This window comes from Trichechus manatus, unplaced genomic scaffold (genome assembly GCF_000243295.1).
Source record: "Trichechus manatus latirostris isolate Lorelei unplaced genomic scaffold, TriManLat1.0 scaffold00113, whole genome shotgun sequence".
Classification (NCBI taxonomy): Eukaryota; Metazoa; Chordata; class Mammalia; order Sirenia; family Trichechidae; genus Trichechus; species Trichechus manatus.
The window spans coordinates 5247921-5260665 of record NW_004444049.1 but is presented as its reverse complement, the minus strand read 5'-3'; the positions used below and the strand labels follow the sequence as shown (position 1 = coordinate 5260665).

Sequence of the window (12745 nt, the reverse complement as noted above, 5' to 3'; positions counted from 1 at the left end):
CTACCCGACAGGGTTGTTTTAAAAATACGTTGTGTTTTGGGTGAAGTCTGCACAGCAGTTCAGGTTCCCATTCGACAGTTTCTACACAAGTCGTTCAGCTGACCTTGGTTACATTATTCACCATGCGTGTCCATAGGGTTTTCTAGGCTGTAATCCTTAAGGAAGCAGATCACCAGGTCTTTTTCCCTTGGAGCTTCTGGGATATATATAGAAGTGGATACTTAAATTTTCAGTTAACACATGAAAAGATGATCAAGACCTCACTGGTAGTTAGGAAACTGCATATTAAAGCAACAATAAGGTATCACTTGTGACTCAATGAATTGGCATCCAAGTCTCATAAAAGGAGGGCCCCACTCTAGGTCTAACCTTGATGGTAGCAGCCCTCACATCTTCTAAACACTCAGTGTCTCTTTAATGGGTACAGGGGATGCTGTGTGTGCTGCCCGCATCTGCCCTTCAGGCCAGAGAACTGTCTCCCAGCTGCCAGGAGAACGATGGAGATGCTCACAGTTGAGTCTCTTCTCCAGAGCTCTCCTTGGGCAAAGAGCTGCCTTGTCAAAGGTTATGCCTCCTCCCCAGGGGCGGCCTCCATCCGATGTCTGCTCCACTCGGGCATATAAAGCCCTGGCACCTTGCACTGATTCGCCCATGCCCGCTTGGAGCTCCCAGTGGGGCCGGCTGGGGCTGTGGTTGCCAAGTGCATCACACCTCAGCTCTTCCCTCTGTCCAGGCCTGGTGGGTAGGGAGGAGGCCTTTAGAAAACACAAAGCCAAATACAAATAAATATACATACATGTGTGTGCACGCGCGCGTGTGTGTAGAGAGAGAGAGAAATAGAAGGCGGCCAAATGTTAGGAACTGGTGACCCCGGTGAAGGGTATATAGCTACAGTTCTTTCACTTTTCCTTTAGGTTTGAAAATTCTCTAAATAAAGTTTGGGGTGGAGGAGGAAGTAAAGCTGAAAATTAATAAACTAAGTATCCAAGCAAAAGGGTTAGCAAAAGAACCACAGGCCCCTGAGACTACGGCCCCGGACACCCTGCTAGCTCAGAACTGAAGCCACTCCCAAAGTCCACCTTTCAGCCAAAGATTAGGCAGTCCTATAAAACAAACAATAACATGCGTGAGGACATGCTTCTTAGTTCAGTCAAGTATATGAGACCACATGGGCAACACCTGCCCCAAAGCAAAGACGAGAAGGAAGAATTGGACAGGAAAACAAATGGACACAGGGAACCCGGGGTGGAAACAGGCAGAGTGCTGACACAGTGGGGGGACTGCAACCAATGTCACAAAACAATTTGTGTATACATTTTTTGAATGAAAAGAAGAAAAGAACCACAGAATAAACCCAAAGCGCGTATAAGTAAGGGAGAAATATGGTAAGAGCAGAAATTAATGAAATAGAAAAAGGTTAACAATGAACAAACAACCAAAGCTGGTGCTTTCAAGAGACTAATAAATGAACTTCTGCCAAGACTGGCAGGATAAAAAGGCGAGAAAGCACAAAGAAACAATGTTAGATATATAAACAAGGCACATTAAGTTCAGATAGTTAAGATTACAAACATAAAGCAATTCTACAAATAGCTTTATGCCAATACATTTGAAACCACAGGTAAAATGAGAAAATATGAAAGTATCTTTTCCCAGAGACTATAACTGTCTCAAGAACAGAGAACCTGAATAATTTATTACCACTAAAAAGCTAGGGTTAAAAACCTACCCACTGCCCCCTCATTCCAAAGAAGATGCCAGGCACTCTTGGTTTTACACCAAGTTTTACCAATAATTTTAGAAATCATATACAAACTCTTTTACAGTAGAGAGAGAGAACGCTCTGCAACTCATTTCATGAGGATGGTATAAACTTGATATAAGAACCAGACAAGGGTAGTTCAGGAAAAGTGTAGACCACTTCACTACTTAGGGACTGGATGCCAGAATCCCTGAGAAATCATAAAACCAAAGCTGCCAATGCATCAAAAAATACATCACCAGCATTTTATTCCAGGAACGCAAGGAATGCTTTAATGTGAGAAAATTGATCGAAACGCAAGGAATGCTTTAATGTGAGAAAATTGATCGACGTTATGTATTTCGCCACATCTACAGATTAAAGGAGAAAAGCCACGTGGTTACCTCAGATAGCCTTTGTGCTCCTTGGTCCATCTATAAGGTGGCTGGGTGCCAAGGGAGGGGAGTGAGCTGGGCTGCATGGGACAGCCCCAGGGAAATGGCCTGCCTGGAAATGTTGGTCCTAATGTGCTGGAGGTGTCGTAGAGTCTAAAGGGTTACAGAGTCTAGAAGCTAACTCCAGTAGGGGATCAGCCCCATCAGGTAACCAGTCACATGGTCGTGGTGCTGGGGCAAAGGGCTCTTAGAACACTCAGCTCCTTCGGGGATACCCTCATACAGGTGGGAGAACAGGGGTGGAATCCAGCTTCAGGATTTGTTTGTTCTTCTGGCAGTCCATGGCATAGTCAATATTCATCATCAAAGGCATCAATTCTTCCTCCGTCTTCCTTACTCATTGTCTAGCTTTCGCACTACGTATCACTTTTTCCCCAAAAAGTTAAAATACACATGAAATATATGATTCTTGAAAAATATACATTACCAAATTTGACTCAAGGAAGACAGACTCAAGGGGAAGTAGTGTGCAGAATACAACGACCCTCCCTCCATCAAGAGTCTTAGTTACAACCCACAGAAGCTAAGTGGCTGATAAGAGTTAGAGAAATAAAGATTAAAAGGTCTTTTTTTTTTTGGGGGGGAGAAGGGGAAGAGGTGATTAGGTAGCTCACAGAATCATTGACAGAGCTAGAGAAAAACTTAAGGCAAGCTGACAATGCCAAAAAAACTCACACAGGCACACGTGACAAAGTGGGGAACAGCCAAAGGAGCACCTAGAGGACAACTTGTAGCCACAGTATATTGTAGAACAAGACTGAAGTTAAATTAATTAAGCATACAATTCAAGAAGCTGGAATGAATAAACCCAAAGAAACAGAAGGAAATGGTCAGTAGACAGACCTCTTGCAAAACTAATTGAAAAAAAAGAAAGAATATAGGACATGCGTTTGTTGTCTCTGCCACCACCTCTTGTCCCCTTTTCTGATAATGGAACCTCGCTATTGCATGAGAAACACATCTCGTATGGATCAGGTGTGGCTCCTCCTGCCTCCCTCCACCCCACATACACACTCCTGGCCACTGTGAGTGGTTAGCAAAGGGCAAGTGACCTGGGCAGACCAACCAGTCTTCCCTGAAATACATGGATTCTGGAGAAATAACTTTTTCCGTAAGGACTGGGTGTAGACTGCCACTTCCTGCAGACATCGGCTGCAGGAGAGAATGGGATGGATCAACAAAGGAGCAGAGAATCTGAGAGACACATGAGGAGAGAGCCCTGATGAAAGAATCCCAGCCCTGCATCTGCTCTGCCCAAGGTTCTACTCTTAGGCTTCAGGCCAATGAGCCCTTTGCTTCTGCTAGTTTGAGTTGGGTTTTGTTGCTTTTAACTAAGAAAGTCCTGAGAACTTCAACACTGTTGTTGTTAGGTGCCGCTGAGTTGGTTCTGACCCATGGCGACCCTATACACAATAGAACGAAACACCGCCCACTCCTACGCCATCCTCACAATCATTGCTGTTTTGATACAGCCACCGTGTCAGTCCATCTCACTGACGGTTCTTTTTCGCTGACCCTTTACCAATCACGATGTCCTTCTCCTGGGACTGGTCCCTCCTGATAACATGTCCAAAGTATGTGTCATGGATTGAATTGTGTCCCCCAAAAACATCTGTCAACTTCGCTAGGTCATGATTCCCAGTATCGTATGATTGTCTACCATTTTGTCATCTGATGTGACTTCCCTATGTGCTGTAAATTCTATCACTGATATAATAAGATGGATTCACAGCAGTTATATTGGTGAAATTTACAAGATTAGATAGTGTCTTAAACCAATCTCTTTTAAGATATGAGAGAAGCAAGCAGAGAGACACGGGGACCTCATACCATCAAGAAAGCAGCGCCAGGAGCAGAGCATGTCCTTTGGACCCAGGGTCCCTGTGCCTGAGAAGCTCCTCCACCAAGGGAAGATTGACGACAAGGACCTTCCTCCAGAGCCAACAGAGAAGAGAAAGCCTTCCCCTGGAGCTGATGCCCTGAATTTGGACTTGTAGCCTACTAAACTGTGAGAGAATACATTTCTCTTTGTTCAAGCCATCTATTTGTGGTATTTCTGTTACAGCAGCACTAGATGACTAAGATGGTACATAAGACGAAATCTCTCCATCCTCCCTTCTAGGGAGCATACTGGCTGTACTTCTTCCAAGACAGATTTGTTCTTTTGACAGTCCACGGAATATTCAATATTCTTTACCAACACCATAATTCAAAAGCATCAATTCTTCTTTGGTCTTCTTTATTCACTGTCCAGCTTTCACACATTTCATTTTTTGCCAAAAAAGTTAAAACATATATGAACTATATGATTCTAGAAAAATATACACGACCAAACCTGACTCAAGGAAGGCTGGAAACCTGAGTACGTAAAATGTCACAGGAGAAATTAAAAAGGAGCCAAAAGTCTATCCCTTAAAGAAGGCATGAGACACAGACGTTTTTATAAACAAGTACTACCACATTTTTTTTCGTGCATGTGATGCCATTCTACCACATTTTAAAAAACAAATAATTCCTGTTATAAATAACGCCTGTAGAAAAAGATTATCTCCAAACTTACCCTACAAAGCTAGCATAATGCTGATATCAAAATAGGACAGGGTTATTTAAAACAAAAAAAATTGGCTCAAGAATAGGTATAAAAATCCTGGGGTGGGGCAGTGGGTAGACACGATATATATACACATACATACACATATCAAAACACTTGAGTCCCTGGATGGCACAAATAGTTAACACAATCAGCTGCCAACTGCAAGGTCAGAGGTTTGAGTGTATCCAGAGGCATCTCTGAAGAAAGGCCTGGCTATCTACTTCTGAAAAATCAGCCACTGAAAACCCTATGCAGCACAGTTCTATTCTGACACACATGGGGTCACCACGAGTCAGAGTTGACTTGATGGCCAGCTGTTTTTTTCTTCACAGCAGGGTTTATATCAGACTGCAAAAATGGTTCAACATTCCGAAATCTATTAATGTAATTTACTACAATAACAAAAAATCTTTTGATTATCTCAGATGGCAAAATTCAATACTGCTGATTAAAGGGGGGGAAAAAAACCCTTCAGTAAGGTAGGAAGAGAAGCAAACATCTTTAGCCTAATGAAGATTATCTGCCAGACACCTAAGCAAGAATTGGATTTCATGAGGAAACACGAAAACCGTTTCCACCATGAGAGGGCCAGTCAAGGGTGCCATCTAACATTGTACTGGGAGGCCTGGCCTCATGATTCCCAAGAAAAGGAATGAGTGGAGAATGGGGAGGACAAGATAAAACCGCTACTAGTAGGGTATGATTTGACGCAATCTAGGAAAACGAGGAGACATAGCTGAAGAACTGTCAGAACTCCTAAGAGTTCAATTAGCTCAGCGAGGTGAGTGCCACAAAGGTCTACAGCCTTCCTATATGCCAGCGACAGGCAGGAATGCTATTTCAAAAGATTTTGTTCTCAACAACAAATAACTATAAAATTCCTCAGACTACCCTAACTAAAGGAGCCCTGGCAGCACAGTGGCTGCTAACCGAAAGGTTGGTGGTTCCAAACTATCAGTAGCTCCACGAGAGAAAAGACCTGACAATCTGCTTCCGTAAGACTGAAAAAAAAAAAAAAATCCAGAGTCAATTCCAACTCATAGCTACCCTACAGGACAAAGCAGAACTGCCTCATAGAGTTTCCAAGGAGTGGCTGGTGCATTCAGACTGCTGACCTCTCGATTAGCAGCCAAGCTCTTAACCACTAACCCTAACCCATAAGACTGATTACAGCCTTGGAAACCCTATGGAGCAGTTCTACTCTGTCCTATAGGGTGACTGTGAGTCAGGATTGACGCAACGGCACACAACAACAAACCTAGCTGGAAACATGTAAGACCCATAGGACACAAATAACACCTTACAAAGAACATGTATCCGTTTCTGCGTGGGCAGAGTCAAAACTGTTAAGATACTACTTCTCCTCAAATCAAACCCAGAGGTTTAGAATCATGCCAGTGGAATCTCAACAGGACTTTTAAATGTAAGCTGACAAGTTCATTCTGAAGTTCACACGTAAGAGAAAATATCAAACAGCCAAGGAACGGCAGGGCCAGGGTCGGGGCCCGTCTATCAGATATCAGACCACGCTATGAAACATGACATGCCACTGTTACGGGTGGAATTATGTCTGCAAATATGTGTTGTGAATCCTAACCGCTATGCCTGTGGTTATAATCCCATTTAGGAACGGGCTGTCTTTGTTATGTTAATGAGGCAGGATTAGTGTAGGGTGTACCTTGAGTTAATCTCTTTCGAGATATAAAACAGATTGAACAAGCAAGGGAGAGAAGCAGAGACAGAAGAGAGATGTCAAGCCACATGAAGACAGCCCAGAAACAGAAGCTCAAAAGAGACAAGGACTTTCCTCTAAAGCCTACAGAGAGAAAGCCTTCCTCTAGCCCCGGCACCCTGAATTCAGACTTTCAGCCTCCTGTGACAAAATAAACTTGTTACACCCACCCACTTGTGGTATTTGTTATAGCAGCACTAGAAAACTAAGATAGCCAAACAGACCAATGGGACAGATTAGAAATCCAAAAAGAGATCCACGTATATGCAGGACTTAAGTTTATTTTCAAAGAGGTAATTCAATCCTGTGAGGAAAAAAAAGACTCATTCAATAAATAGTATAGGGACAAGTGGGTACCCACTTAGAAAAAAATTAGATCTCTACCTCCCATAAAAAATAAACTAGAATGAGTTAAAGATAAACACGTACACACGCGCCCACGCACACTCCTGAACTCATCTGGTTTTGTATACGTATGTATTTTTGTCTCTATACGCACACATACACGTGTACACACACGGATACATTTAAAGCTATACTAAGCAAACATGAGACGAGTGAGTGAAATTCAGATAAATGAAGTGGCAGCTAGAGACGACACAGGGCTCAGTGATGGGTTTTTTGGATTGTTTCTTAGACAAGAAACTCGATAACACGTTTGATGCTAATGAAACACGTACAGCAGAGGAAAACCAAAATGCAAGTCCTTAGGAAGAGAGACAGCGCCGAAGGATTTACTTCCCGCTGAATCGCAGTGGGAAGTAAAAAGACAGGAAGATACACGAGGGATTTGTAGAGCTGTTGGTGGGGAGGCAAGTGTTGCCTCCATGGCTGCTCTCTCTCAATGAAGTATGAGCAGTGGTCGGTAACTAGCAGGGGAAAGGGAAATTGGTGGACACGATGGAGATTTTGAAAGAGAAATCCCAGAGAGCATGTCTGCTGGGCAGTACCGAGTGCCCATCGGAGGTGTGTAATTATGAATTTAAGGTAGAACTGGTGGGCCAGGCTGGTTACTTTCTCTCTAGTAATATTTAGCTGCTTGGGTGCAGGCACAAAGGTGAATGAGAGGCTCACCCCGGGTGAGGGTTTTACCAGATGAATACAGTGGAGGGAGACGGGAGTAGAGGGCATGGGCCACGGAGTCTCCACTGGATGACGGAAGTGAAGACAAGTTAATGTGAGAATGTAGGAGGGCTCGTCTGCAGGAGGATGAGGAAAGAATTTCTGCAGAGAGTGTAGCTGAGTAAGCGAGAAAACCAAGAGGTGGTGAGTTTACAGGTATTTAAACTCAAAAGGTGCGGTAGTTCCTAGCAATGTCAGGGGTCCGAGGAGTGACCTGGTATGTAGGCAGCAGACACAGATGAGAAGACAAGAGCAACACTAGGACGCCATAGTGTCGAACTGGCCCATCTCCAGGAGGTAGAATATAGCAATGTAAGTCGGGGGTGGAAGACTCTCAGCCAGGAGGTGAACTCTCCAGTGACTGAGCAGTGACCAGGTCAATGCCAGCAATGGAGAGAGACAGAGCGTACAGCCAGAGCTAAAAACTTCGAAGGAGAGGGGGGAGGATGTGGCTTGCGAGGGGGTAGGGGAGTGATGGTCTAAGCAGCCACCAACCCCACCTCCTGGCCGAGGCACGAGGATGAAAAAGCAGTCTCCGTTTAGAAGGTTACGGGGTGACCGATGTCCTCGGGGGATAACCAGGCTTCAAAGAAAGTCAGGAGATGGAAAGACCTAAACAAGCTAAGGGCGCACGGCGGTTTGCTGGTCACACAGCAGACCTTCTGGAGGAATGGTCAAGGGTGAGCGAGAGGCTGGGCCTCACGCACAGCAGCAGAGATGAGCACTCCTGCGGTAACAAACGGAGGACCACGAAAAGCGGGGAACGTGGCTCCTGAGGCATCACGGGATTCGTCCTGAGTGTTTCCTGGAGACAGGTGGCCCTGGGTTCTAGGGCTGTGATCCTGACTGCTTCCAGCAGGATTAACCGCAAGCAGGCCATGAGGCAGGGCTGCTCCCCATCAGCAAACACATGCAAGAAACACAACATAAGGCCTGGCACTAAGTGCCCGACGGTGCAGAAAGAAAGAACACAAACCACCTGAGGGAAGATTCCAGCCAAGCCCCATGTCCTGGCCATTCGGCCGTCAGCCCACAAGATCTCCACCAGAGAGCACACAGCTCTTACTTCACAAGTCCCTCCTCTCCCAGAGAGCCACGCAGACACTGATACACGTCACCACCCACCAGGGGTTTAATTCTCCTGGAGATCAGGAGAGTCTGTTCAGAGAGGGACCCTGCCTGTCCCCATCCAGGGGGGTTAAGAGCTGCAGGGTACTCCGGGAATGTCCGAGCCCAGGGGAGCCAGGGACTAGTCCCTGAGCAAGCGGAGAGGCGGGCCGCCGGGTCTCAGGCCGCCGCCTCCTCCTCGCTCTCCTCCTCCTCACTCTCCTCCTCGCTCTCCCGATCCTGCCTGCGGTTGGTGTTCACGAAGAGGTCCGAATCGTCTTCAGAGCTGGACCCGTCTCCTGACGACTGAGGCTCGGCTGGGAGTTCAGGCTGAGTCCGTCTGCTTGGGGGAAGAGGGACAGTTAGGCCAGTGCCTTCCGGAAAACCAGATCTACAACCAAGTGGCCCCACGAAAAGAAAGATCATTTGGCCAAGCAGTCAGCGCCCCACAGGCCTGCCAAAATTCAACACCCCCTTAAAGACGAAAAGGAAGGGCAGAGTCAGAGCAGTTGAAAACCTGGCCAAGGAAACAGGCTGATGACTGCCCCCGACTCCTACTCTCACCCCAAGTTTGCTAGCACTAGCGATTTTAGTTAAGCATAATGATTCTACCACCGCCAACTAACGCCCCTTGGGCCCACGTTACGTACGTCACTAAGCAACTGGAAAAGCACTAGCTCCTTTAATCCTCACACAGCTCCCATTGTAAGCTGAGACTTGAAAGATCAAGTAAATTGCTTAACGGCACTCTGCTGTAAGGGGCAAGACCAGGATTTGAACCTGGTCGATCTAACTCTCACGCCATTCTCACGCCCACACTGTATCACATCTTAAGGAGCTCTTACCAGAAACCCTGTGTAGAACAAAGAAGGCTCCACACCAGCACTCGGACCCCTATTTTCTGTCTTCCCTGTTGCAGTGTAATGAATTACTTACTATGGCCTTTCTAGTCATGGTCTTTGTGACTCACACACGTCTGACTGGAACTATGCAAATAAGGTATACGAAACTGTTGATGGTTGGGGTTATGCGTCAGCTTGGCTAGACCGTGATTGCCAATGCTGTATGGTTGTCGTCCATTTTATGTGTTATGGATCCTGACCTCTACATGTTGATGAGGCAGGACTGACATGGGGCGTGTCTTTGGTTGCAGCCTTGCAGGAGGGCGTGACTCAATTCCCACCCTTATTCAAGTTACCACCTTCCCTGGGGTGTGGCCTGCATCTAAGATGTACGTGTGGATGCTCACTCTCTCTCTCTCTGCATCTGGATCCTGCATCTGGTTTGTGATCGACTAACCTCTGGTTCTCGGGACTCAAGCCAGAGGCCTGCCATCTGACCTGCTGATTCTGGGATTCGCTGGCCTCTACAACCCCATGGGCTGGCGGCCTACTGTCTGCTTTGATTCATCAACCTCTGCAGCCTTGTGAGCCAACAGCCTGTGGTCTGAACTGCTGCTCTGGGTTGTCAGCCCCTACAGCCACGTGGGTTGGGAGAAGCCTATGCCTGACCCATGGATTTGGGACTTGCCAGTCTCTACAACCACGTAAGTGATTTCCTTTATACAGGTTTTAAGTTCTGTGAAATGTTGCAGCGAATTAGGAAACCTAAAGACGGCAGGGAGAGTACCGAGAGGAAAGTAAGTGCTTACTGTTGGAGATGACGGAGTGGGACAGCAGTTTGGAACAGCTGGATATTGGGACACCTTTAACCTCCACCTCATAGGAACCAGCTTCGTGCTGATCCTCATGAAAGAAATCATTCATTTACCCATGTAAAAACTTGTTCCTCACCTGTTCCTGCTGTTGTGTTTCTCGGCCACTTCAGAGAAGGCCTCAGGCCTGCGCCAAAAGAAAAGGCAGGATCAGAGTGAACAGGTAAGTCTCCTGGCAAAAGTGCTGTTTCCAGCTGTCTCTGCCCGGGATGCCATGATCTTCCCTCCCGCAATTACAAGACTAGGAAAGCTGTCCCCCCAGAAGCCAGGGAGCCAACAATCCAGGGAAGCCCCCTACCAAAGCCCCTCCTTCTGCAGAGAGCGCACATGGTCCTTGCAGAGCACGAAGGAGATCTCAGCCTTCACCTTCTCTCCCTCCTCAATGGGGTCAACAATGAGAAAGTCCCCTGTAGGGAGAGAAGAAGAAAGGCCAGGTCAGTCCCAGCGCAGGGGGAAGGCCGAGGCCCCAGGAAATGGTTGTCTCCTAGGGGACTGCCTCTCTCACCTCTCTTGATCCAGATGTTCTTGCGGTACTTGGACGGCATGCTCACCAGGAAGCGTTGCCCCTGGGCTGTCTCCACCTCATGCAGATTGTTCCCTGGGGTTCTGAGTACCTGGTCCAGGAGCAAGGGTCCATCTCATCATCAGATCAAACCCTCTGAGCTGCACCACACCCAAACCGCGCCCCAGGGGCCCAACGGGGATGGAGGACAGAGCCAACTGTGCTCCATGCCACTCACCCTCACAATCTGCTGCTGGTCAGAGGGCACCATGTGCTCCCCCAGCACCTCTTTCACCACGTGCTTCCTCTTGGTAGCCTGAGACATGCTGGGTTCCGTCCTGGGGTGTGAGGGACGCAGAGACTATCAACTCTTCCTCCTGAGTTCCTTGGACGGCAGGGTCAGAGCCCAGGACCGTTATGAAGATGGGAAGGGGCCTTTTACTGAGGAGCAACACAGGGTCCTGGTTAAGAACATGGGCTCTGAAGTCTAACTGCCTGAACTCAAATCCTACCTTGGCTACTTCCCAGCTGTTCAACCTTTATTAGGGCTCACCCAATAAAGGGAAAAAAAAGCTAATTCAGACCATTGTTATTAAAATGAAAACATAAGTAAACCACTGGGCACAGTGTTTAGAACAGTGCAAGCGCGCAAAATTACTCCTGCTATCCTAAGTACTGGTGTAATTATAAAACCATACACGTGTTTTAGGGAAATCATTCTACCGACAGATATGAGATAAACTGTCACTTCCACGTGCTTGGACATCCCACGTCTAGCCCAGCCCCACAACACAGAAGCTCAACGTATAATCTCTCAACACACTACACGCACAGACTAGCTAGGAGCCCACCGCGACGGGCCAAGCCAGCAACCAAGACTGCTGGCTTCGACATGCTGAAGTGTCCCTCCTAACTGCCCTCCCCTGCCCTCCTCTCTCCCCTATCCCAGGAAACCACACTCACTCTCCCGCCCTCGACTCTCCTACAGGCGCTAGCCAAGCGACTCCGTTCTCCAGGTTGGACGCTGAGAGTGGCTCGTCCACGACTCACTTAGCAGAAAAGCCAACGAAGGCATGAAAAAGGGACTTGCCGGCAGGCAAGGTGGTGACGCCGGCCTGAACTCAGGTCTTCGGTGCCCTGGGTTCCCTTCCGAGTCCCACCAGCCCGAGAAAGCAGAGGATAGTGCCAGTCTCACTCGGAACCTTCCGAGCACTGCACTTCCTGCGCGTTCTCGGAAGCCTCCCGGCTACTCTCCCCCCACCTTGTCCGTACCTCTAACTCTTCCCACCGCGAGGTCGGCAAGGGTTAAGTCCTTGAGTTCCGGTGCCGGGCAGCGGGGAAAGAAAGTTTTCTTCTCCGCGGCCTCTGCTCCGAGACCGGAAGGGCCGCCCGAGCAGTGAGACCACGGAAGGTAGCCCGGCTTCCAGCGAAGCTACCGGAAAGAAGCCCCCACTAAGGGCGTGGTCGAGAACGGGAGCGCCTCATCTCTATGGCTCTTAGTGGCTAGAAGTGCCCGACTTGGGTTTTAGGAGGCGGCTCTTGAAACGAGCCGGAAGCGGAAGTCGAAGAAAGTTCTAGTGGTTGAGGTAGCGGCGGGAGCGGCTTGGTGGCAAGAGGAGCCGTTACGCGTGAGCTGAACGGTGAGCGTGAGCTGCAGAACAGGGCCCAGGCTGGAAGCTAGAGGAGGCGCGGGACGGCATGGAGGAGAGAAGTCGTGAAAGCGCGATGGGAGGTTAAGGGTGTGCCCTCCGAGAAGACTTCGCCCGGCTCGTGGAGGGG

General features: G+C 47.9%; 2 protein-coding genes across 7 annotated transcripts in view; one reads left to right on the top strand and one right to left on the bottom strand.

The window, feature by feature from the left end:
- Positions 1–8376: 8376 nt before the first annotated feature.
- On the bottom strand, positions 8377–12358 carry EIF1AD (eukaryotic translation initiation factor 1A domain containing). 6 transcript variants are annotated; one of them, XM_023738197.1, is made up of 6 exons: positions 12239–12358; positions 11205–11407; positions 10970–11078; positions 10763–10871; positions 10544–10591; positions 8377–9093 (listed from the first exon to the last, which is right to left on the bottom strand). In XM_023738197.1, exons 2-6 carry the CDS (start codon positions 11289–11291, stop codon positions 8931–8933), a joined length of 516 nt encoding a protein of 171 aa, XP_023593965.1. In that variant the 5' UTR covers positions 11292–11407; positions 12239–12358; the 3' UTR covers positions 8377–8930. The 6 variants fall into 6 exon arrangements, with proteins under 6 accessions (XP_023593965.1, XP_023593964.1, XP_023593963.1 ...); XM_023738196.1 differs by lacking the exon at positions 12239–12358 and adding an exon at positions 11930–12225 and having other exon boundaries at positions 11205–11427; XM_023738195.1 differs by lacking the exon at positions 12239–12358 and adding an exon at positions 11930–12225.
- Positions 12359–12540: 182 nt separating this feature from the next.
- BANF1 (BAF nuclear assembly factor 1) overlaps positions 12541–12745 on the top strand; it is a 2042-nt gene continuing 1837 nt past the window's right edge. Inside the window, exon 1 of the mRNA XM_023738200.1 lies at positions 12541–12606. The gene's annotated coding sequence lies outside the window, so the exon portion shown is untranslated. The remainder of the gene's footprint in view (positions 12607–12745) is intronic.